Raw genomic sequence first — 27,010 nt, forward strand, 5'->3', positions numbered from 1 at the left:
GCACCTGGGAGCTCTTTTACCTTTTTTTTTTGTTTTTGTAAAAGTGCCCCCTAGGGTGCCGGTTGGTGTCCTGGCATGTGAGGGGGACCAGTGCACTATGAATCCTGGCCCCTCCCACGAACAAATGCCTTGCATTTATTCGTTTTTGAGCTGGGCGATTTCATTTTCCATTATCGGTGAAAAGCAAAAACGCCCAGCTCACACCTTGGCGAATAAAGCATGGGCGTCTATTTTTTTTAAAAAATACGGTTCACTCCGCCCCTTCACGGACCCGTTCTCGGAGATTAACGCCCATGGAGATAGGCGTTTCTGGTCGATTATGCCCCTCCAAGCCATACTTGGTATTATTTTTGAATATTTTTACTGCTGTAATTGCCTATTGCTCATGTTTGATTTATTCTTACTGTACACCGCCTTGAGTGAATTCTTTCAAAAAGGCGGTAAATAAATCCTAATAAATACGTTTAAACTTAAGTAAGCCTATCCCCCATCACAGATAACCGTACCGGAACAGCCCTCAATATTCAAAAGCTAATTCAAAAAAATAAGTTTTAGAGATGATCGAAAGGCAGAGTATGAGCTTTCCAGACGCAGCTGCTTGGAAGTTAATTCCAAAGCACGGGATCGAGGAAGAAAAATGCATAAGAACGTGTACAATCCCAGCATGCTTTAGAAGGATGAGGTAGGACAAGCCTGTTGGCCAGCATTTTGCTTAGCTTCTTCAGGGTCTGAACAATGGGGAGATTACGACAGCCTATATGCTACTAGTAGACAGCAGTAGGAAGCATATAACCTGTCGTAATCTCCCCATTTGGACTCTGAAGCAGCTAAGCGAAAATCTGGCCAACATTGGTCCTGGGAGAAAGGAGACTGGCTCGAGGATTTGCAGGGTAGCGCTCTACATATGTTGACTTTAAGACAAGATAAGTACAACCCCTAATAGAGACTGACTGATATTGGATATTATAGAGCTGAACGTTGCTCTTTTGGGGATTTTTAATAAGATTTTTGTTTTTCAAGGACATTAAATTATATATTAGTTTTGATATATTTAAGAGTATAAATTAAGGGACAGTTTTTCAGCTGATGATGAAGAGTAGATTATGTGATAATATTTAGCTCTATTAACCTTCAGGTTTGGAGCGCTTTGAGGTTTTTTTCCCTTGCCTTGAACATTAAAATCACCTTTTTTGACAAGGGTCTCCAGTTCTGAGTGGATCACTTTGTTTATGATGTTTTCTATAAGGAAGTTGTGATTTTACACCCTTGTTTTTTGTTGTTGTTGTTGTTGTAGATATTAGTCACCTTCACTACATCCTCCTATGACAGGTTCAATTATGGACAATATGGGGAGGAAAAGAAACCTTTCTGTGATTTATTTTCAATCTGCTGGGTTGTGCCCTAATTAAACAGATTAAACTGTTTAATTAGCTCCAGACGTGGGTGTACAATTTGTATAATTAAGCCCAGGTTAATTCAAATTTCAGTAGCTGAGCTGGTCTTGTGGCAACCTATAAACTTGATGGTTAGTTTTCCCATTCCTGATACAGTAATACTCAGTACAGCTTTCCGCGGGAGACATCATCCCAATCCAGGTCCCCCACACCTGTCCTCGTCCTATCCATGCAAACGATTCCGGGATGTCTCCAATCTCATCTCTATTCCCCTCCTCCCCCCCTCTTTCCTCCCCCTCTCATGTACTCTGTGGAATGCCCGCTCGGTCTGCAAACAAACTTTCCTTCACCAACGATCTCTTCATCTCTCGTTCCCTTCAACTGCTCGCCCTAACTGAGACCTGGCTCACCCCTGATGACTCCTGCCTCAATCGCGGCCCTATGCCATGGAGGTTATCTCTCTCCCACACTCCCCGCCCAGTTGGCTGCGGTGGAGGCGTCGGGTTACTTCTCTCGCCCTCCTGTAGTTTCCAACCCCTCCTCCTACCGCAGTCTCACTGCTTCTCATCCTTTGAAGTCCACTCCATCTGTCTATTCTACCCGCTGCCACTCAGAGTTGCAGTCATTTACCGCCCCCCTGATAATCCCTCTCTTCCATCCTCACTGACTTCGATGCCTGGCTTTACTACTACTACTACTACTACTTAGCATTTCTATAGCGCTGCCAGGGTTACGCAGCGCTGTACAAGTTTAAACACGGGGAGGGACAGTCCCTGCTCAAGAGAGCTTACAATCTAACGGTAACAGACTACGTAGTCAGTGTAGTACAGGAATGGGGAAGGTGGTTAGGCGCCAAAAGCAAGGGAGAAGAGATGGGCCTTGAGTAAGGACTTGAAGATGGCAGGGAAGGCGCATGGCGTAAGGGCTCAGGAAGTCTGTTCCAGACATAAGGTGCTGCGAGGCAGAAGGGGCGGAGTCTGGAGTTAGCGGTGATGGAGAAGGGTACAGATAGGAGTGATTTGTCCTGAGAGCGGAGGTTAAGGGTGGGAACATACGGGGAGAGGAGGGTAGAGAGGTAATGGGGGGCAGCAGATTGAGTGCACTTGAAGTCAATAGGAGAAGCTTGAACTGTATACGGTAGTGGATTGGGAGCCAGTGAAGCGACTTGAGGAGAGGGGTGATATGAGAGTATCGGTTAACGCGGTAGATAAGACGTGCGGCGGAATTTGGACAGATTGAAGGGGGGATAGGTGGCTAAGCGGGAGGCCAGCGAGGAGAAGGTTGCAATAGTCAAGACGAGAGGTAGTGAGCGAGTGGAGGAGGGTTCGGGTGGTCTGTTCAGAGAGGAATGGGCGAATTTTGCTAATATTATAGAGGAAGAAGCGACAGGTCTTAGCTGTCTGCTGGATATGGGCAGAGAGGAGAGGGAGGAATCGAAGATGACTCCGAGATTGCGTGCTGAAGAGACGGGGAGGATGAGGGTGTTGTCAACAGAGACAGAAAGTGGGGAAGAGGAGAAGAGGGTTGGGTGGAAAGATAAGGAGCTCAGTCTTTGCCATGTTCAGTTCAGAGATGCCGGTTGGACATCCAGGCAGTGATGTCGGAAAGGCGGCTGAAACTTTGGCCTGTGTTTCAACTGTGATTTCGGGAGTGGAGAGGTAGAGCTGGGTGTCATCGGCATAGAGATGGTACTGGAAACCATGTGATGAGATCACGAGCCTAGGAAAGAGGTGTATATCGAGAAGAGAAGTGGTCCAAGGACAGATCCTTGAGGAACCCCAACAGAGAGCGGGACGGGGTGGCAGAGGAGCCATAGAAGATACTCTGAAGGTGCGTTGGAAAGATACGAGGAGAACCAGAGAGGACGGAGCCCTGGAACCCAAATGGAGGACAGTGTGTCAAGAAGTAAATTATGATTGACGGTATCAAAGGCGGCGGATAGGTTCGAGGAGGATGAGGATGGAATAATGGCCTTTGGATTTGGCGAGGAACAGTCATTGCAGACTTTAGAGAGTGCTGTTTCTGTCGAGTGTAGTGGGTGAACCAGATTGAAGCGGGTCGAGGACAGCCTGAGAGGAGAGGAAGTCAAGGCAACGGCTGTGGACAGCAGTTCAAGTAATTTGGAGAGGAAGGGTAGAAGAGAGATGGGGCGGTAGTTGGAGGGACAGGTGGGGTCAAGTGATGGTTTTTGAGAAGTGGTGTGACTACTGCATGCTTGAAGGTGTCAGGGACAGTAGCAGTGGAGAGAGAGGAGTTGAGGATGTGACAGATTGAGGGGTTAACTGTAGGAGAGATGTTGGTAAGCAGATTGGTGGGAATGGGATCCGAGGAACAGGTGGTGCACTTAGAGGGAAGAAAGGAAGGCGAGCAGTTTCCTCTTCAGGTGATCTCAGGGAAGGATGAAAAGGAGGCCAGGTTAGGTTGGTTGAGGGAGTGGGTTAAGAAGTCACAGGGAGGAGAAGGCTTGGAAGTGAATTCAAGGTTAATCTTCTGCACTTTCCCGTTTTTCTTGAACCCTCATCTCAGTCTCTCATTCTTGGAGACGTTTAACATACACGCTGATGACCAATCCGACTCTCACACGTCTCAGTTTCCTCACTCTGACATCCTCCTTCAACCTCCAGCTGTGCGCCACCACCCCTACTCACCAAAATGGCCATTGTCTTGGACCTCGTACCTCTCCTCTACCCTGCTCACCCTCCAATTTCTATGCCTCAGCTCTTCCTCTCTCTGATCATCACCTGATCACCTTCACACTTCATCACCCCCCCTCAGCCCCACCCAACATTAACCACTACTTCCAGGAACCTCCAGGCTATTGACCCTCCCACCTTATCCTTCAGTATTTCTAATCTCCTCCCCTCCATCATGTCCTCCGAGTCTGTCGACAAAGCTGTCTCCGCTTACAATGCCACTCTCTCCTCTGATCTGGACACCCCTCGCACTATCCATCCCCCATCCCACAAGGCGTACTAATCCCCAGCCCTGGCTGACCCCTTGCATCCGATACCTTCGCTCCTGCGCCCGATCTGCTGAACGTCTCTGGAGAAATCTCACACCCATACCGATTTCCTTCATTACAAATTCATGCTATCCTCCTTCCAGTCCTCCCTATTCGTTGCCAAACAGGACTATTACATCCAATTGACTAATTCTCTCAGCTCCAACCCTCGTCGTCTCTTCGCCACCCCTTAACTCCCTCCTCAAAGTGCCCTCCGCTCCCCCCCCCCCTCACTCTCTCCTCAATCACTGGCTGACTATTTCCTGACAAGGTGCAAAAGATCAACCTTGAGTTCACTACCAAGCCACCTCCTCCTCTTCACCCTTCAACCCACTCCCTCACCAACCAACCCAGGCCTCCTTCTCCTATTTTCCTGATATCAACCGAAGAGGAAACCGCCCACCTTCTTTCCTCCTCGAAATGCACCACTTGTTCCTCTGATCCCATCCCCACCAACTTACTTAACACCATCCCTCCTACTGTCACCCCCCCATCTGTCATATCCTCAACCTCTCTCTCTCCACTGCAACTGTCCCTGACACCTTCAAGCACGCCGTAGTCACACCACTCCTCAAAAAACCATCACTAGACCCTACCTGTCCCTCCAACTACCGCCCAATTTCCCTCCTACCCTTCCTCTCCAAGATACTTGAGCGCCGCCGTTCACGAAGCCGCTGCCTTGATTTTCGCTCCTCTCAATGCCATCCTCGATCCGCTTCAATCCGGTTTTTCGCCCTCTACACTCAACAGAAACAGCGCTCTCTAAAGTCTGTAATGACCTGTTCCTTGTCAAATCCAAAGGTCATTACTCCATCCTCATCCTCCTCGACCTATCTGCCGCTTTTGACACTGTTAATCATGATTACTTCTTGCCACACTGTCCTCATTTGGGTTCCAGGGCTCTGTCCTCTCCTGGTTCTCCTCTTATCTCTTCCACCGTACCTTCAGAGTACATTCTCATGGATCTTCCTCCACCCCCCATCCCGCTCTCTGTTGGAGTTCCCCAGGGATCTGTCCTTGGACCCTTCTTTTTCAATCTACACCTCTTCCCTGGGCTCGCTGATCTCATCTCATGGTTTCCAATATCATCTTTATGCTGACGACGCCTAGCTTTATCTCTCCACACCAGACATCACTGTGGAAACCCAAGCCAAAGTATCGGCCTGCTTATCTGACATTGCTGCCTGGATATCCAACCGCCACCTGAAACTGAACATGGCCAAGACCGAGCTTATCGTCTTTCCACCGAAACCCACTTCTCCTCTTCCCCCACTCTCTATCTCAATCGATAACACCCTCATCCTCCCCGTCTCATCTGCCCGCAACCTCGGTGTCATCTTCGACTCCTCCCTCTCCTTCTCTGCGCATATCCAGCAGATAGCCAAGACCTGTCGATTCTTTTTCTTTAACCTCAGCAAAATTCGCCCTTTCCTCTCTGAGCACACCACCCGAACTTTCATCCACTCTCATTACCTCTCGCCTTGACTACTGCAACCTACTCCTCATTGGCCTCCCACTTAACCATCTATCCCCCCTTCAATCCGTTCAGAACACTGCCGCACGTCTTATATTCCGCCTAGACCGATTTGCTCATATCACCCCTCTCCTCAAGTCACTTTACTGGCTTCCGATCAGATACTGCATACAGTTCAAGCTTCTCCTTCTTACCTACAAATGCACTCAGTCTGCAGCCCCTCATTACCTCTCTACCCTCATCTCCCCTTACGTTCCCTCCCGAAACCTCCGCTCACAGGACAAATCCCTCCTCTCAGTACCCTTCTCCACCACCGCAACTCCAGGCTCCCCTTTCTGCCTCACCTCACCCTATGCTTGGAATAAACTTCCTGAGCCCTTGCGCCAAGCCCCCTCCCTACCCATCTTCAAATCCTTGCTCAAAGCCCACCTCTTCACTGTTGCCTTTGGCACCTAACCTTTATACCTTTTCATGAAATCTAGACTGCCCCAATTTGACTGACTGTACATTTGTCCTTTAGATTGTAAGCTCCTTGAGCAGGGACTGTCCTTCCATGTTAAACTGTACAGCGCTGCGTAACCCTAGTAGCGCTTTAGAAATGTTAAGTAGTAGTAGTAGCTGAGCTGGTCTGTGGCAACCTATAAACTTGATGGTTAGTCTTCCCATTCCTGATACAGTAATACTCAGTACAGCTAATTTCAGGTTTTATCCTGACAGTGAGGTATCCTCTGTGGTCCCCCCCCCCCCCTCCCACCCCCACCACACACACACATTCTTCTCCCACTGTTTTGTTGTTGTTCCATCTCTTTTGGGTTCTTAGACTCTGGAGTAACATTAGAAAATACGCAGAGCCTTTTGTAAATGTGAGGGGGGGGGGGCTTCACTATAAAGAGGGGTTGATGTAGAAAGAGACACATAGACATGTGGCCATGACTGAATTTGCAGTTCCTACCTTGAAATTACTGAAAAAATATACCGCAGTGATGCAGCAACCACTGTGCATTCAGATTACTTCCATGTTAAAAAGGGTGCATTGTCAGAGTCCCCCTTTGTGTTAGAGGGTTGTGTGACTCAACCAAAAAAAAAAAAGTCCCTGGTAGACTAGTCCCCTTCCCCTACCCAAACTCTCCAGACCCAAGTTACCCACCTGAAACAAGTCAAAAGTGCCCTCTGCTACTGACTCCAACGTTTCAGTCATTCAAAATGGCGGCATCTGACCACTAGTGTTGCATTTCGATGCACCAAATGAAAATCATCTAGGAATAGATGTGTATTTGCCAGTGTGTACAGCAGGAACAGCCATTTCACAAAAAGAGTGGCTTCAATCAGGTTGTTAAACATCTGAGCCCAGAACCTACATGTGTCTTTATTATGCCTGGGGGGTGGGGGAGGGGGGGAGGTTGATGAGATTTGATATACTGTCTTTCTGTGGTTACAGTCAAAATGGTTTACCTATTATATACAGGTACTTATTTTCTACCTGAGGCAATGGAGGGTTAAGTGACTTGCCCAGAGTCACAAGGAGCTACAGCAGGAATTGAACCCAGTCCCTGGTTCTCAGGCTGCTGCACTAACCATTAGGCTGCTCCTAATATTTACTAACCACCTCTATGAAGAAATTCACCCAAGGTGCTGTAAGTACCAGTTTTGCAAATACGTGTGTGGAAGTATCTGATCTTGTAAAACTGCCCATGTAAGAGGACCCAATTAAGGAGCCGAGTTCTAATTATTTTTAGCTCTTTGAGGTGGTTTTTAAGGCCAGGGCGATAAGCACAGTCATTCTCTCACTCACTCTTGAAAACCCCAGGTCCAAACAAGCAGTTAGCTCAGGTGTATGCCTGATTCAGAGGAGGTGTAAGTACCAATGGTAGAGGAGCTGCCTCAGAACAAAAGAGACCAGCGTTCAAATCCCACTGGCGCTCATTGTGGTCTTAGGCAAGTCACTTACCCTCTCTGCTACCTCAAGTACAAACTTAGATTGTAATCCCTCTGGGGACAAGGAAATACATTAGTGTACCTGAATGTAACCCACTGGAAAGGCATGAACTAAATGCTGGTTACTCTTGCTGGAATTCTGCGCAACTGTGAAACGTACAATTCAACATTTTTGTGCAGAATCTACGCTCTAGCTACATGCCACGCCCCACCACACACCCCGCCATGCCCCCTTTCACGCCCTCGCTCCGCCCTCTGCCACGTTTTCCCCTCCCCCATCACACCCCCCATCACTCCCCCTCCCTGTCAGTCCAGAAATCCGGACAAACGGGCAGAGTGGCAAAACCCGCCCGGTTGCCCAGACATGTCCTCAAAAATAGGCCATGTCCGGGTAAATCTGGACATATGGTAACCCTAGTAAAGGCTAGCTCCCCCCCCCCCCCCGAGCCTTGATGGGCCCTCCCTGGGCTTTCCTAAGCATGCCCTGGTGTCTAGTGGCCTCTTCGGGGCCGAAAAGAACCCACTCTTTCCTGTCTGCTGTCACCACTCTCTAGCTGATGCCACCACTACTTCAAAATGGCTGCCAAGACTTTGAGTGGTAATCTAATGAGACTGCTGCAGGAAGGCTCGGTGGCCATTTGCAAAAAAAACGTCAGCACCAGCATAGCAGCAGCGGGCAGGAAAGGGGGGGGAGGTTCGTTCTTGCCCCAAGAGGTACTCCCAATGCAGCTCCTACCCATCAGGGAGTGCAGGGGTGAATGAAAAAAAAAATATGGATGATGTGTGAATGCGGGGGGGGGGGGGAGGCTGTAAAAGTGGATGGAGGGAGGGAGGGGCTATAGGAAAGGTGGAGGGAGGGAGGGCTGTAAAAAGGTGGATGCTATGTGAGGGTCAGGGGGGAGAGGGCCGGTGCTAGGGTTTCTGGAGCCACCACCCCCCCTCGGGTCCAGCATCTTCTTTCTCCTCCCTCCCCTCCCCCTTTTTCAGCCTTAAAAGTTGAAGAACAAAAGTTTTGTTTTTATTTGACAGCTTTTTAATTTATTTGAAAGCTTCTCATATGTAGATATAAATATCATAAGTAGACAACAGTAAGAGGATAACCATACAGGACTCCAAGATGTAAGATCACCGAACATATAAAGAGGAATCCAATAACATTTATATGGAAATATACTGTTTGATTTTAACAAAATATTTCTAAAAAGCAAGGAAAAGACCTCAAAATGCCCGACAGCTTACGTTCAGTTTTCAGCGGCTTTAACTGGGGGCGTGGTGTTCATCACTGGTCATAAAAACCTTGCTTGGAAATAATTATTTTAACAGATAAGTGCTCGACTTTACTTTATCTTTGTAAAGCTGCTTTAGAGCACTTCATGAGAATCAGTGAAGGTTTTTATGAACCAAAGAAAATTTGAAGTTAGTATTGATATTGTCAATATATTTAAAAAAAAATTCTTGTAAAAAGAACAAAATTATTAAAATCTATTTGGAAATAAATTAAAAGTTAAAATAATTCTTTCAAAGCAAGGTTGTTATGACCAGTGATGAACACCACGCCCCCAGTTAAAGCCGCTGAAAACTGAAAGTAAGCGGTCCGGCATTTTGAGGACTTTTCCTTGCTTTTTAGAAATATTTTGTTAAAATCAAACATTATATTTCCATATAAATTTTATTGGATTCCTCTTTATATGTTCGTTCGATATAAATATCATGAAATAAAATTGAATATCACTAAAACTAAGTACATAAGTACATAAGTAGTGCCATACTGGGAAAGACCAAAGGTCCATCTAGCCCAGCATCCTGTCACCGACAGTGGCCAATCCAGGTCAAGGGCACCTGGCACGCTCCCCAAACGTAAAAACATTCCAGACAAGTTATACCTAAAAATGAGGAATTTTTCCAGTCCATTTAATAGCGGTCTATGGACTTGTCCTTTAGGAATCTATCTAACCCCTTTTTAAACTCCGTCAAGCTAACCGCCCGTACCACGTTCTCCGGCAATGAATTCCAGAGTCTAATTACACGTTGGGTGAAGAAAAATTTTCTCCAATTCGTTTTAAATTTACCACACTGTAGCTTCAACTCATGCCCTCTAGTCCTAGTATTTTTGGATAGCGTGAACAGTCGCTTCACATCCACCCGATCCATTCCACTCATTATTTTATACACTTCTATCATATCTCCCCTCAGCCGTCTCTTCTCCAAGCTGAAAAGCCCTAGCCTTCTCAGCCTCTCTTCATAGGAAAGTCGTCCCATCCCCACTATCATTTTTCGTCGCCCTTCGCTGTACCTTTTCCAATTCTACTATATCTTTTTTGAGATACGGAGACCAGTACTGAACACAATACTCCAGGTGCGGTCGCACCATGGAGCGATACAACGGCATTATAACATCCGCACACCTGGACTCCATACCCTTCTTAATAACACCCAACATTCTATTCGCTTTCCTAGCCGCAGCAGCACACTGAGCAGAAGGTTTCAGCGTATCATCGACGACGACACCCAGATCCCTTTCTTGATCCGTAACTCCTAACGCGGAACCTTGCAAGACGTAGCTATAATTCGGGTTCCTCTTACCCACATGCATCACTTTGCACTTGTCAACATTGAACTTCATCTGCCACTTGCACGCCCATTCTCCCAGTCTCGCAAGGTCCTCCTGTAATCGTTCACATTCCTCCTGCGACTTGATGACCCTGAATAATTTTGTGTCATCGGCGAATTTAATTACCTCACTAGTTATTCCCATCTCTAGGTCATTTATAAATACATTAAAAAGCAACGGACCCAGCACAGACCCCTGCGGGACCCCACTAACTACCCTCCTCCACTGAGAATACTGGCCACGCAATCCTACTCTCTGCTTCCTATCTTTCAACCAGTTCTTAATCCATAATAATACCCTACCTCCGATTCCATGACTCTGCAATTTCTTCAGGAGTCTTTCGTGCGGCACTTTGTCAACGCCTTCTGAAAATCCAGATATACAATATCAACCGGCTCCCATTGTCCACATGTTTGCTTACCCCCTCAAAAAAATGCATTAGATTGGTGAGGCAAGACTTCCCTTCACTAAATCCGTGCTGACTTTGTCTCATCAGTCCATGTTTTTGTATATGCTCTGCAATTTTATTCTTAATAATAGCCTCCACCATCTTGCCCGTTTATCGGGTCCTATCGCGCGCGCTCGCGCTCCACCTCCCCTGGTGGAAACAGCACTAATAAAGGCTGTATTTCGTGTTCCTTTTTCTACACTGTTCTAAATTTCGTGAGGATATCCTGTTTCTTGATGGGTTCATCTTAACTGTTGTTGTAATTTGCCTTGGGAAGCCTGGTGTTATAAAGATTGGAAATAAAACTAAACTCGTCTTTCATTGGGGCACATGGAATCACATCTTCACCTCATCTCTTTTGTACAAATGGATTATTTATTTAGTACATTTATATCCCACCTTTACCCACAGGTTTGCAGGCTCAAAATGGCTTACAATGTAATGATAAGGCGGTCGCCTGATCAGTTGTTATACATTTACAATCAAATGAGGAACAAGGGAAGAAGAAGAGAGGGAAAGGGCAAGAGAGACTAAAATGGTCCATGAAGATGTTATTAGGAAGGACTGGTGGTTATATGATGAATCCTAGGAATAGGTTATCCGAGATAGGCTGGTCTGAGGTAGAGTCCTGAAGCTGAGATGATTATGAGTGGATTATCAGCTTTCAGCAGGACAGTCTGTAATGGAGAGCTGTGGTAGTACCTTCGAGACTAGTTGAGAGAAGTTTGCCTTCAATGTCACGGAGTGAGGTGAATCGTCTGGACAGACCATGCCGACCCTGCATGGTGGTAATGAAGCTGTAATCCGCCCCTCCAACTGTCCACTCCAGCCCCCATGACAGCTGGCGCAGCGATCCGTTCATTCTCCGGCACCTCCAACAACAAACAGTAGATGGAAAAGTGAAAGAAAAAAGACAGCAGGAGACGAAACCCCCCACCATGAGACGCACTTTCCAAGAGGTCATAACGGTGCAGCTGTTGGTTTTCAACGGCCAGCGATTGAGCGGTGGACTGAGTGTCAGCAGGCACAGACAGAGTATGTCGGGTCAGGGGGGAAATTGCTGTGCAGACGAAGGAAGCAGCCTGAAGGAACAAACAGATGCCCGCTGGCGGTGGCCCAAACGAGGCTCCTGAAGTGGTTCAGACCCTGCTGGGAGGACCAGGGCCGGACCCTCGATACAATCGCGCCGATCCTCTGTCAGACGCTGTGGATGAAAAAGGCCGGATGACAGCAAGATGATAGAGAGAGGGGAACAGGTGAAAATCGGTGATCCGCGGAATGTAAGGAGGCAGATTATTCTGTTTTGAGCATGTTTCATGCACAAGAGGTTTTCAGAAGTCAAAATATTAAAAATAAATATTTTCTTTCATGTAGATCTCTCATTTGCTTAAACACAACTAAATGGGCTTTAAGCTCCTAATGCAGTCCATTCATTTTCTTATATTTTGTCCTCGTGATGACTTACACTTGGCCAAAACCTGCCCCCCCACCACCACCGCAGCCGCCATCCCCCTCCTGTATACTAGAGTCCTACCTTGCTACCCACCCTGATAGTGTAGTGGCCTCTTCGTCAACAGGAATGAATTCCCCTCTTTCCTGCCCGCTGCCGCTACTCCATCTCCGGCTCTCTCCTCTTTTCTCTTCTGTACTGCAGTCACCGCCGCCGTGTTTTCCCAAAATGGCTGCTGAGACTTTGGAAGCCTTGGCAGCCATTTTTAAAATACGGCAGGGCTGTCCTGCAGCACAGAAGAGCAAAGCAGAGGTGGAGTAGCGGCAGCGGGAAGGAAAGAGTGGGATTCATTCTTGCCCTTCTTAGCCGCAGAGGCCACCACACCACCAGGGCGGCCATCAAGGATCAAGGTAGGTCTTGGGAGGGCTGTAGTGTGCGGGAGCAGTGGCCAGTGGAGTGTAGCACACGGGTAAGCATGGCAGTTTCTGGTGCCCCTCGAATGTTGCTGTCCCCTGCCATGTATAACCTGCTTAACGCGTTCCGCCAGCCCTGAGGGGGGCTGTAAGAAAGGTGGATGGATGTAGGTGCAGAGAGGGGAGCTATAAAAAAGGTCGATGCTATGGAACCTGGAGGGTGGCTGGGAAAAATATGGATGGTATCTGTGTACAAGGAGGGAGGCTCTAATATTGGTTAAATTATTTATTTATTATGAGAAACTTGCAGAATTTTCAAATTTTGTGCACAGATTCTTACATTTTTTCCACAGAATTTTGATTTTTTTTTTTTTTGTGGTGCAGAATTCCAGCAGGAGTGTGGTGTAGTCCCTTTTATAATCTATGTTTTCTTCTTACATCATGCTCACATCCTGTCCCCATGGCATTTGTACATACTGTGGAAACACACATGCAAGTAGAGCTTATCCTAAAATCACTACTTACTGAGTAGTTGTCTCTTACATATGTAAATTAGGTTCTGAAATGTTTAAATGTCACCTGACCCTTCTGAAATGGCCTCCTTAACATAGTAACATAGTAACATAGTAGATGACGGCAGAAAAAGACCTGCACGGTCCATCCAGCCTGCCCAACAAGATAAATTCATATGTGCTACTTTTTTATTTGTACTGTCCTCTTCAGTGCACAGACCGTATAAGTCTGGCCAGCCCTATCCCCGCCTCCCAACCACCAACCCTGCCTCCCACCACCAGCTCTGGCACAGACCGTATAAGTCTGCCCAGCACTAGTCCCGCCTCCCAACCACCAACCCCGGCACAGACCGTATAAGTCTGCCCAGCACTAGTCCCGCCGCCCAACCACCAGCCCCGGCACAGACCGTATAAGTCTGCCCAGCACTATCCCCGCCGCCCAACCACCAGCCCCGGCACAGACCGTATATGTCTGCCCAGCACTAGCCCTGCCTCCCAACCACCAGCTCTGCCACCCATTCTAGGCTAAGCTCCTGAAGATCCATTCCTTCTGCACAGGATTCCTTTATGTTTATCCCACGCATGTTTGAATTCCGTTACCGTTTTCATCTCCACCACCTCCTGCGCGAGGGCATTCCAAGCATCCACCACCCTCTCCGTGAAAAAATACTTCCTGACATTCTTCTTGAGTCTGCCCCCCTTCAATCTCATTTCATGCCCTCTCGTTCTACCGCCTTCCCATCTCCCCATCTAGCTTTTTCAGATCCTTTTTCATGTTTTCCACTCCCTCCGGGGTGTCCACTGTGTTACAAATCTTAGTATCATCCGCAAATAGGCAAACTTTACCTTCTAACCCTTCGGCAATGTCACTCACAAATATATTGAACAGAATCGGCCCCAGCACCGATCCCTGAGGCACTCCACTACTCACCTTTCCCTCCTCCGAGCGAACTCCATTCACCACCACCCTCTGGCGTCTGTCCGTCAACCAGTTCCTAATCCAGTTCACCACTTTGGGTCCTATCTTCAGCCCATCCAGTTTATTTAAGAGCCTCCTTAATGTGTTTTATGCATTTGGCTGGTGCAACATACTGTGAATGGGGCAATAGCTGCCAACACTAACCAGGAAAAAAGAGCTGGCTGCATTAATTAATCAACTGGGAGTGAGTGAGCAAACCGAAAGCAGATGTCTGAGGTCGGGCTTAATTACCAATCAGACTTTTCCACTGATTCTGTCAGGAATTTTTCTTCTGTTTTTTTCCTGTCCATGTGGGCCGATGATGGAAATTAAACCCTCCAGGAAAAGCAGAATTTATTTATAACATTTATAAATTACCTCCCTGCATCCAAAGAAGTTAAATTTGCTGACGACACAGTTATTCAAAGTTGTTAAATCACGAGAGGATTGTGAAAAATTACAACAGGACCTTATGAGGCTGGGCGTCTAAATGGCAGATGACATTTAATGTCAGCAAGTGCAAAGTGATGCATGTGGGGAAGAGGAACCCGAACTATAGCTACGTAATGCAAGGTTCCACGTAAGGGATCTCAGCGTCGTTGTTGATCATACGTTGAAACCCTCTGCTCAGTGTGCAGCAGCGGCTTAGAAAGCAAATAAAATGTTAGGTATTATTAGGAAAGGAATGGAAAACAAAAGTGAGGACGTTATAATGCCTTTGTATCGCTCCATGGTGCGACCGCACCTCGAATATTGTGTTCAATTCTGGTCACCTCATCTCAAAAAAGATATAGTGGAATTAGAAAAGGTACAGAGAAGGGCGACGAAAATGATAAAGGGGATGGGACGACTTCCCTATGAGGAAAGGCTGAAGTGTCTAGGACTCTTCAACTTGGAGAAGAGATGACTGAGGGGAGATATGATAGAGGTCTATAAAATAATGAGTGGAATGGAACAGATAGACTTGAATCGTTTGTTTGCTCTTTCCAAAAATACTAGGACTAGAGGGCATGCGATGAAGCTACAAAGTAGTAAATTTAATACGAATCGGAGAAACTTTTTCTTCACTCATCGTGTAATTAAACTCTGGAATTCTTTGCAAGAGAATGTGGTAAAGGCAGTTAGCTTAGCGGGGTTTAAAATGGTCTGGACAGCTTCCTAAAGGAAAAGTCCATAGGCAATTATTAAATTGACTTGGGGAAAATCCACTATTTCTGGGATATGCAGCATAAAGTGTATTGAGCTTTTTTGGGATCTTGCCAAGTATTTGTGACCTGGATTGGCCACTGTTGGAAACAGGATGTTGGGCTTGATGGACCTTTGGTCTGTCCCAGTGTGGCAATACTTATGTACTTATGTAAGTGTACATAAAAACAATCATGCAAACAACAGATTGATGTAAGGATGGGCTCAGTGCAAACATGTTTAGTGCATTTGGGCTTTTTTCATACTTTCATGTGGTTCAGATCACACATTCATTTTAATAAAAGTACATAAGTACATAAGTAATGCCATACTGGGAAAAGACCAAAGGCCCATCAAGCCCAGCATCCTGTCCCCGACAGCGGCCAATCCAGGTCAAGGGCACCTGGCAAGCTTCCCAAACGTACAAACATTCTATACATGTTATTCCCGAAATTGTGGATTTTTCCCAAGTCCATTTAGTAGCGGTCTATGGACTTGTCCTTTAGGAAACCGTCCAAACCCTTTTTAAACTCTGCCAAGCTAACCGCCTTCACCACGTTCTGCGGCAACAAATTCCAGAGTTTAATTATGCGTTGGGTGAAGAAAAACTGCTCATGGATCGAGAAAATAGGCAGAAGCTGGATCCACTGGACAGTCAAGTCTGCGGAGGACCCAGCTTTTACTTATGGATATAGGGCAAGAAATGAAGAAGAAAGGAGGAAAGTAAAGAAATAAATGGAAATGGAGTTAAGAGGACAGATAGCAGCAGAATCAGATACTGGGCCAGCATGATCAGAAAAAAAAAGTCACCAGACAACAAAGGTAGAAAAAATCATTTTATTTTCATTATAGTGTTTGGAATATGTCCACTTTGAGAATCAGGTGCTCAACGTTAAAAGTTTATATTTATTTATTTACTTATGTATGGCATTTTATCCCACATTAGATTGGAACCTGGGATCATTTAATTTTTTTTTCCTGGAGAGAGTAATGCATTGCCCCCCCCCCCCCCCCAGGCCCTCTCCCCAGCTATAGCCAGCTCTGCAATTTTGAGGGGAGGCGCAGAGGTGACCCCTAGCCTGCCCTTCATCCCGGCACCCCTCCCCCATGACCTACCTCTTAGTCCGTATTTGGAGAAGGGAAGACACCCTCCTTCCCTCCTCTTCGGGTGCCTGCTCAAAATGGTGGCACCATGCCCTGCCCAGTGCATTCTGGGATGTGCAGGGTAGGGCTTATCTTCAAGGTTAAAACATATTTGATACACCACAAATCATAAGAGAAATTATGGCGTGCATGATCTGGTGCAGGAGGTAATGGTGCTGTGACCGTTTGATAACAGTGATTATATGATCAGATTTGATATCAGCTCTGGAGTAAGTACACAAAGCAAATCCAATATGTTAGCACTTTCAAAAATGAGAAGAATGGTGAAAAGAAAACTTAGAGGAGTAGCAGGCGTGGATGCTGTTCAAAAATACCATCCTGGAAGCCCAGGTGTGTTATATTCCATGTATTAAGAAAGGAAGAAGGATAATCAAGCGACAGCCGGTATGGTTAAAAAGTACGGTGAAGGAAGCTATTAGAGCTAAAAGAAAACCCTTAAAAAAATGGGAATAATAAGAAACAGCATAAGGAATGGCAAGTCAAATGCAAATCACTGATAAGGAAGGCAAAGAGAAACTTTGAAAAGAAGATTGTGTTGGAGGCAAAAACACATGGTAAAAACGTTTTTAGGTATATTAGAAGCAAGAAGCCGGCAAAAGAATCGGTTGGACCACTAGATGACCGAGGGGTAAAAGGAGCACTCAGGGAAGTCAAAGCCATAGCAGAGAGATTAAATGAATTCTTTGCTTCGGTCTTCACCAAGGAAGATTTGGGAGAGATACCGGTGACAGAAATGGTATTCAAAGGTGATGAGTCAAAGAAACTGAATGAAATCTCTGTAAACCTGTAAAATGTAATAGGGCAATTTGAAAAATTGAAGAGTATCAAATCGCCTGGACTGGCGAACTATTGCAGAACTATTGTTAATAATATGTAATTTATCTTTAAAATCAAGCATGGTACTGGAAGATTGAGGGTGGCCAATGTAACCCCAATTTTTAAAAAAGGTTCTAGAGGTGATTCGAGAAATTATAGATCGGTGAGCCTGATGTCGGGGCCGGGCAAAATGGCAGAGACTATTATAAAGAACAAAATTACAGAACATATTCATAAGCATGGGTTAATGATACAAGGCCAACATTGATTTAGTGAAGGGAAATCTTTCCTCACTAATCTACTACATTTATTTGAAGGAGAGAACAAACGTGGATAAAGGTGAGCCAGTCGATATTGTGTGTCTGGGTTTTCAAAAGGCATTTGACAAAGTACCTCATGAAAGACTCCAGAGGAAGTTAGAGAGTCATGGGATTGGAGGTAGCGTTCTATTGTGGATTCAAAGTGGTTAAAAGATAGAAAACATAGAGTAGGGTTAAATGGTCAGTATTTTCAATGGAGAAGGGTAGATACTACTAGTACTTATCATTTCTAAAGCACTACTAGATGTATGCAGCGCTGCACACTTAGTGGGGTTCCGCAGGGACTGCTGATTTTAAACATATTTATAAATGATCTAGAGATGGCAATAAGTAGTGAGATAATTACGACACAAAGTTATCAATCAAGGTTTGTGAAAAATTACAAGAGGATTTACGAAACTGGGAGACTGGTCATCCAAATGGCAGATGATGATTAATGTGAGCAAGTGCAAAGTGATGCATGTGGGAAAGAGGAACCCGAACTATAGATGGAAGATTTCACATTAGGAGCCACCGACCAGGAAAAGCATCTAGGTGTCATCATTGATGATACGTTGAAACCCTCTGCTCAATGTGCAGCGGCGGCTAAGAAAGCAAATAGAATGTTAGGTATTATTAGGAAAGAAATGGAAAGAAAAATGAGGATGTTATAATGCCCTTTTATCGTTCCATGGTGCGATCGTATCTCAAATACTGTGTGGCTGTGTTCGGTTGGGGGGTTAAATTGACCAGGTCTTAACCAGATACATGGATCTATTTCACTAGGCCAGGAGGAAGAATTCCACACACAGTGGAACAAAGCCCCCAAAAAACAAGTAGTGGAGGATAATATCGTGCCTGTTCCTCCTTGTCAAACCTTAGATTCTATATGTGAGGAGTCCAAACGGTTGGAATCTCCAAATTGACAGAACACAACAATCAACTTTGAAGAAGGAGGAAAAAGACAGTAAAGCTATGAATAGACTTTTCATCTTTTCAAGGAGGTTTTTTGACCAATGAATGAGACTGTGAGCTGTGGATGGAATAAATGGAGTTTTCAATAAAGCCAAGAAGTATATCGTCTTTTTCCTCCTTCTTCAATGTTGATGATTGTGTTCTGTCAATTTGGAGATTCACACTGTTTGGACTCCTCACATATACAATCTAAGGTTTGGCAAGGAGTAAGAAGCAAGATATTATCCTCCACTACTTGGTTTCTTTTTGGACCAAGGCTAGGAGGTCATGCTATTTTTTTTTTTATTACATTTGTACCCTGCGCTTTCCCACTCATGGCAGGCTCAATGCGGCTTACATGGGGCAATGGAGGGTTAAGTGACTTGCCCAGAGTCACAAGGAGCTGCCTGTGCCTGAAGTGGGAATTCAACTCAGTTCCTCAGTTCCCCAGGACCAAAGTCCACCACCCTAACCACTAGGCCACTCCTCCACTGTTGCTACTATTTGAGATTCTACATGGAATGTTGCTATTCCACTAGAAGTCGGCCCTTGCAGATCACCAATGTGCAGGACGTCAGACTCACAGAAACAGAAGCCTGCGCAGCCTTCTACATGGAATGTTGCTAGTGGAATAGCAACATTCCATGTAGAATCTCCAATAGTAGCAACATTCCATGTAGAATCTCCAATAGTATCTATTTTATTTTTGTTACATTTGTACCCTGCGCTTTCCAACTCATGGCAGGCTCAATGTGGCTTACATGGGGCAATGGAGGGTTAAGTGACTTGCCCAGAGTCACAAGGAGCTGCCTGTGCTTGAAATGGGAATTGAACTCAGTTCCCCAGGACCAAAGTCCACCACCCTAACCACTAGGCCACTCCTATGCCATTTCCCCTTCACCTTCAGTGTAAGGTGCTGGATGGCATCAGTTTAACCACTTGATTATTTATACTCTGCCAGCGGACAAGCTTCCAACCCATCACTCATCCTCTCAGGCCCTGAGGTTCTACACACTCTGCTTATCAGAATTGCTACAGCCTTATCATGAAAGGTTCTCCCCGGTTTGCTGTGTCTCTGCTCTACAAAGTGTGTACATCAGTTGAAGTCAGTCACTTGATTGTCTGCAGGAAGTTTGCTCTGTTAACATGCGGACAGAAGATGTCTTCATACAGTGCATTCATTACCAGGGAGACACAGTAAGCATTCATGTAAGCATTCATTGTGTTACAAGGCGCCAGGCAAGTAACAATTTAGAAGAGGGAATGTATGCCGGCTGGGACTGGACTTGGACATCCCTTGTCTAAAGGCAGCGGCAAGCGTTCTTTGCTGGCCACAGTGTCCTTTGCGCTAGAAGGTGATTTGCTAGACTCACTTACCAAGCAATGATGTTTCTCAACTATGTACAAGGCTTATGTCCTTATTTAAAATACTTCCCATAAGACTTAAAGGCATTTCTTTGCATAGGGGGTTATTCGGTAACTGAATGGTTAGTTATTTTTTAAATTATTTCTTAGGATTTATTTAGAATTCACACAAGGCGGTGTACAAACGGTAACGGAATTCAAACATGCGTGGGATCAACATAAAGGAATCCTGTTCAGAAGGAAAGGATCCTCAGGAGCTTAACCGAGATTGGATAGCAGAGCCGGTAGTGGGAGGCGGGGCTGGAGGTTGGGAGGCGGGGATAGCGCGGGGCAGACTTATACGGTCTGTGCCAGAGCCAGTGGTGGGAGGCGGGACTGGAGGTTGGGAGGCAGGGATAGCGCTGGGCAGACTTATACGGTCTGTGCCAGAGCCAGTGGTGGGAGGTCGGGACTGGAGGTTGGGAGGCAGGGATAGCGCTGGGCAGACTTATACGGTCTGTGCCAGAGCCAGTGGTGGGAGGCGGGACTGGAGGTTGGGAGGCAGGGATAGCGCTGGGCAGACTTATACGGTCTGTGCCAGAGCCAGTGGTGGGAGGCGGGACTGGAGGTTGGGAGGCAGGGATAGCGCTGGGCAGACTTATACGGTCTGTGCCAGAGCCGGTGGTGGGAGGCGGGGCTAGAGCTGGGCAGACTTATACGGTCTATGCCCTGAAGAGCACAGGTACAAATCAAAATAGGGTATACACAAAAGTAGCACACATGAGTTGTCTTGTTGGGCAGACTGGATGGACCGTGCAGGTCTTTTTCTGCCGTCATCTACTATGTTACTATGTTACAATATGAATAAATCAAACATAAGCAATAGACAATTACAGCAGTAAAAATATTCAAGTAACAATAGAAAGTATGACATAGTTTACTACTTACAATGTCAACACAATATGTAATAGAACATTTTAATAGACACTGTAGGGTAGAAAGCAAAAATGGAACATCTAGATAGGTAATGGTGCTGTTAGTAAATGACCCCCGTAACATCTGTTAAGTAAATAGTAGATTTTCAGCTCCAAACATGTATACACCAGGACGCAAAGGACCCCATTTACAATAGATATGGGAGGTGGTGGAGATGAAAACGGTAACGGAATTCAAAAATGTGTGGGATAAACATAAAGGAATCCTGTTCGGAAGGAAGGGATCCTCAGAAGCTTAGCTGAGATTGGGTGGCTGAGCCGGTGGGGGGGAGGCAGGGCTGGTGGTTGGGCCTTGTTCTGGGCAGACTCCTACGGTCTGTGCCCTGAAAATGGCAGAAACAAATCAAGGTCAGGTATGCAGATAAAGTAGCACATATGAGTTTAAATTGTTGGGCAGACTAGATGGACCGTGCAGGTCTTTTTCTGCCGTCATCTACTATGTTATATTACTCTGTACAAGATTTCTGCTTGCGTGCTCATAGAGCAATAAAAACCATTGAAAAGATCCTAATAATATTTGGATCATGTGGTTTTTGCTAAAATCAATTCAGGATGTATGTTTCTTTTTACCACACTGTCACGTGTATTCTGCTCGCGCCTGTTGTGTACAGGGTCTCGTGAAAACAAAGCAAGCTTTATTACTATTGCCGTTTCCAAATACAGTACATACTGGTACCCTCTCCTGACATCAGCACTGGGTAACACAGCTGCAGTTCAGAAATACTACAGGGTTAGTACCTCTTGTGCTCGTCAGAGAGCCCAAAGCTGGACAAAAGCCTCAGGCACATGCACAGGAGAGTTTCATAGTGAGCTCAGCTCTTGTGCGCAGGCACCGGAGCAAAGCACACAATAGCGCCTTTAAATATAAGCTTTTCAATTTTTTCTTTTTACTTGAAAGGCTTATATTTAAGTGCAGAAAACAGGTGCCAACATGTGCTTTCACTTTCAGGTTTGCTCGGACTCTTGCACATTTATTTCTTAATACCGGCGCTTACAGGCTTGCACGGGCTTTCTTCGACTTCCGAAAGAAATCAAAACCGGCAGATTTTAAAGAAAGAATCATGAGAAATCCTCTCTTCAAAAACCCTAACGGCTGTTCCAAGCTGGCGTTAGGTTTGTAGCGGTAAGGGCGGCTTTGTTTTCTGCGCTGTTCTCTGAAAATTGGCAGGGAATAGGAAATGACCTCACTAACTTCCTTTTGACTACATTTGCTCAATATTATTTGCACTAATCTTTGGCGTGCACACAGCTCTCCGAGCATTCTGCACTCGCTAACGCTGGCGTTAGTCTGGCGCTAATTGCCTCTAGTACCGGTGTTACATTTTGAACATCGGCCTGTAAGAGAGCAGTGAAAAGAGATCACATGAAAAGCAAACCCTTCTCGGAGCCCAAGCAAGGCAATCTGTATACATCTGCGTTCAAGCACAAAGCAGATCAACTGTGCAGGCTTGAGAGAGAGCAGCAGAAAAAGTTTCTGCAGGAGCCCCCAGCCCTGGAGCCACCCACACATCAGTTTGCATTACTCACCCCATTCTGGAAGCTTTGCAGTTCACTGACAAGGTATTGTTCACAGTCCAGGAGCCTCTGACTTGCACAGTAAACTCCCACATAAGTCTGCAGCATGTCCATGAAACAAACACATTTATTGCCCCCTTTTCTGGAACTGCTATTAAAGGAATCCCTCGGATTTCTCTAGCTCTGCCTGTGACAGTGTGAGGCCGAAATTTCACTTTTTCCTATTCTTGTGCCAGATCTTCTCCAAAGGTTTCTTGAGCAAGGAGACCTGGATGCCCTCCTCCGTGCCAGGGAAGAGCTGGCCTTTCTAGCCTCCTTGACGAGCAAAGGGAGACCCCTTGACTGCACGCTGTTTTCCAGAGAGAAGGATAAACTCCCAAGCTCTTTCTCAGGCTACATCTAGCCTTTTTTTTTTTTTTTTAATGAAAGTATTTTTAACACAGCCCTGTTTAACCCTGAATTCTCACACTGGATCATCACAAAGGCACGAGCTGTAGGATGAGAAATAATGGTCTTAAGATACAATGAAGGAGATTTGGAAAAGAGGTTTAAGATGGGTTTTCTACCTGCATGAGAGCAGTTAAGTACTGGAATAAGTACTCTGTAGAGGTGGCCACACCTCTGTGAATGCAGGGGCACTTTTTCACCCAAATTTTCCCACTATTGAGCTAAGATGCCATGAGACTTCATTCACAAAGATCCAGGGATTTCCATAACCCTCTCCCTCACCTAGAATAACTTATTGCAATTAGGTCCTTGATCAGAGTCACAGATAACATAACTCCCTTTGGTACAATGTGCAACCTAAGTCTGGCTTCAGTGCTTGAAACTCTTTTCCTGCCATCAGGACTCCAATATTCAAAGAAAGTCAGCCACCTGACCTAGCTGTAGGTGTCTAAAATTAGGTGAATTTTCAGCTACACTTAGAAGCTTGGGACTAGGGCAGAGGACTTGAATTAAAAAATGTATTAAACCTGACACAGTCTTCAGTAGGAAATGTAAAAGCCTCTGGAATGATATGAGGAACAATAATTTATTCTGCTTTACCAAGAATATCATTTTCATTGCCTTTAATAATTTATAAGGTGCCTGTTTGACATTACTAAGGGGTAAATAGCATATACACACATAATGCACATAGGAGCTCATTTTCAAAAGAAAAAAAAAACATCTAAAAAGTGGCATGCAGCAGCACAAAAACGTCCAAATCAGTATTTCAAAACCTATTTTTCAGACGTTTTTCTATGCTGTTCGTCTGTGGTGCGTCCAAATCTCAAGAGGGCGTATCAGGGGCACGTTAAGGGCGGGATTTGGGCATTCCTAAGACTTAGATATTTTTCAACCATAATTAAACTAAACTAAAACTACGACATTTGAGCTAAACCAGTTTTTATAAAGAATAAGGCACAAAAAGGTGCCCTAAATGACATCAGGGATGCCCCCCCCAATAGTCACTGATCCCCTCCCACCCCCACAAATTGTGAATAAAAAGGTAAAATTATGTATCATACCTGATAATTTTCTTTCCATTAATCATAGCAGATCAATCCATAGACTGGTGGGTTGTGTCCATCTACCAGCAGGTGGAGATAGAGAGCAATCTTTTGCCTCCCTATATGTGGTCATGTGCTGCCGGAAACTCCTCAGTATGTCGATATCAAAGCTCCATCCGCAGGACTCAGCACTTAGAGAATTACACCCACAAAGGGACACTCTGCCCAGCTCACCACCGCCGAAGCGGAGGAGGAGAATCCGTCCAGCTCATCCCCGCGGAGCGGAGGAGGGACACCACACCCGCCGATGCGGGGGGATCTGGCTTATCCTGCTACCGCAACCGCAGGAGGAGCTGGCTTACCCCAAACACCTCCGAAGCGGGAGGGATACAAAGCTACCCTACTGCCGCACGAAGCGGGAGGGAGCGCCGGCATAATTTAGTTACCAATCCAGCCTCCGCCGAAACGGGGGGAAAGGAATGCAGCAGCTCACTGTAACACAGAATCGTTTCAACTCGAGGAAAATCCTGTTCTCCTGAACAGGAACTGAAGAACACACTGGAACCTGAAATATAACCAGAACAACAAACAATACAGATATCTGGGGGGGGACTATGGATTGATCTGCTATGATTAATGGAAAGAAAATTATCAGGTATGATACATAATTTTACCTTCCATTTCATCAAGCAGATCAATCCATAGACTGGTGGGATGTACCAAAGCAGTACTCACCCAGGGCGGGACATGGAAATCCCTGAATGCAACACGGAAGCTCCAAACCGGGCCTCGGCCCGAGCAGCCACATCCAAGCGGTAATGCCGCGAGAAGGTATGAGCCGACGCCCAAGTTGCCGCTTTACAAATCTCTTCCAAGGAGACGGATCTGGTCTCCGCCATCGATGCCGCTTGTGCTCTAGTAGAGTGGGCCTTCAGCTGAATAGGCGGAATCTTCCTCGCAGCCACATAAGCTGCTGCAATCGTCTCCTTGACCCACTGTGCCACGGTAGGTTTAGATGCCTGCAGACCCTTACGAGGGCCTGCGAACAGCACGAACAGGTGATCCGACTTCCGGAAGTCATTGGTCACTTCCAAGTATCTGATGATGACTCGTCTCACATCCAGACATTTGAGAGCAGGGTACTCCTCTGGGTAATCCTCCCTGCGAAAGGAGGGTAGACAGAGCTGCTGATTCACATGGAAACGAGAAACAATCTTGGGCAGAAAGGAAGGCACTGGGCGAATCGACACTCCTGCCTCAGTGAACCGCAGGAACGGCTCTCGACACAAGAGTGCCTGGATCTCAGAGACTCTTCTGGCTGACGTGATGGCTACCAAAAAAAAAAAACGCTTTCAACGTCAGGTCCTTCAGCGATGCCCTCAACAAGGGCTCAAAGGGCGGCTTCTGCAAGGCCCGAAGCACCAGATTGAGATTCCACGTAGGCACTATCGAGTGCAGGGGAGGGCGCAGGTGATTAACTCCTTTGAGAAAGCGCACCACATCTGGCTGTGACGCCAGGGAAGCGCCCTTCAGGCGGCTCCTGAAGCAAGCTAAAGCCGCCACTTGGACTTTCAGGGAACAGAGTGACAGGCCTTTCTCCAGACCCTCTTGCAGGAATGCCAACACTGCCGATATTGGAGCAGTGGAGGGCGATAGAGAGCCTGCCTTGCACCACGATGTAAAGGTACGCCAAATCCTGGCGTAAGTAGTAGAAGTAGAGAGTTTCCTCGCTCTCAGCATAGTGGAGATGACCTTGTCTGAGAAGCCCTTCTTCCTCAGCTGCTTCCGCTCAAGAACCAGGCCGTAAGACCAAAGGGGGAGGGATCCTCCATCACCACGGGACCCTGATGTAAGAGGCCCCGCTCCGCTGGCAGCCTCAGAGGGCCATCCACTGCGAGCCTAATTAAGTCCGCATAACAGGGACGTCTGGGCCAATCCGGACCCACCAGGATTACCCGGCCCGGATGCTTTGCCACCCGGCCTAGCACTCTGCCCATCATGGGCCAGGGTGGGAACACATAGAGGAGCTCCTGTGTTGGCCACTGCTGGAGAAGAGCATCGACTCCCAGAGATCGAGGGTCCCGTCCTCTGCTGAAGAACTGCGGCACTTGACAGTTTGCCGAGGACGCCATCAGATCCAGGCTCGGCGGGCCCCAGCGCCTCGTGATGTCCAAGAACGCCCAAGCCGACAGCTGCCACTCTCCTGGATCCAGAGTATGGCAACTCAGGAAGTCCGCCTTGACATTCATGACTCCCGCAATGTGGGCCGCCGACAGCTGTTCCAGATTCGCTTCTGCCCACAGGCATAGCTTCATGGCCTCCTTGGCTAGAGGAGCGCTCCTGGTACCTCCCTGGCGATTGACATATGCCACTGCCGTGGCATTGTCGGACAGGACCCGTACTGGCCTCAGCACCAGGACCGGGAGAAGCTCCCAAAGCGCCAACCGAATGGCTCGGAGTTCCAGGAGGTTGCTAATCTGTTTTGCCTCTGCAGGCGACCAGAGGCCGTGCGCTGTCCTCCCCAGGCAGTGGGCTCCCCAGCCCGTCAAGCAGGCGTCCATCCGACCACCCACTCCGGGATTGTGAGGGGCATTCCTGCGGACAGTTTGTCTGGCCTCAGCCACCAATCCAACGCCTTGCGCACCGTTGGATCCAAAGGAAGGCGTTACAGCGTAATCCTCCGATACTGGAGTCCACCGCCGCAGCAGGGAGTGCTGTAGGGGTCTCATATGGGCCCTTGGCCCAGGGCACTACTTCCATCGTGGCCGTCATGGAGCCCAGAAGCTGCACATAGTCCCAAGCTCGAAGAGTGGAGGCTGATAGGAACTGGTCCACCTGGGCCCGAAGCTTGGCGCTCCGGTTGTCCGGCAGGAACACTCTGCCTGCTAGGGTGTCGAATCGGACTCCCAAGTACTCCAGGGACTGAGTCGGGCGCAGCTGACTTTTCTCCCAGTTGATGACCCATCCCAGGGAGCTCAGAAGGGCAATCACCCTGTCCGTAGCCTTCCCACACTCTGCATAAGAGGGGGCCCGGATCAACCAGTCGTCC

The 27,010-nt window shown here is 46.8% G+C and overlaps 1 protein-coding gene across 1 annotated transcript in view; it reads right to left on the minus strand.

Moving 5' to 3' along the window:
- PDE5A (phosphodiesterase 5A) overlaps positions 1–22,653 on the minus strand; it is a 313,971-nt gene extending 291,318 nt beyond the window's left edge. The window contains exon 1 of the mRNA XM_030191794.1: positions 22,481–22,653. Within this exon, the coding sequence (XP_030047654.1) occupies positions 22,481–22,563 (83 nt within the window). The 5' untranslated portion in view covers positions 22,564–22,653. The remainder of the gene's footprint in view (positions 1–22,480) is intronic.
- Between the last annotated feature and the right edge of the window lie 4,357 nt (positions 22,654–27,010).

Source organism: Microcaecilia unicolor, chromosome 2 (assembly GCF_901765095.1).
Source record: "Microcaecilia unicolor chromosome 2, aMicUni1.1, whole genome shotgun sequence".
Lineage (NCBI taxonomy): Eukaryota > Metazoa > Chordata > Amphibia > Gymnophiona > Siphonopidae > Microcaecilia > Microcaecilia unicolor.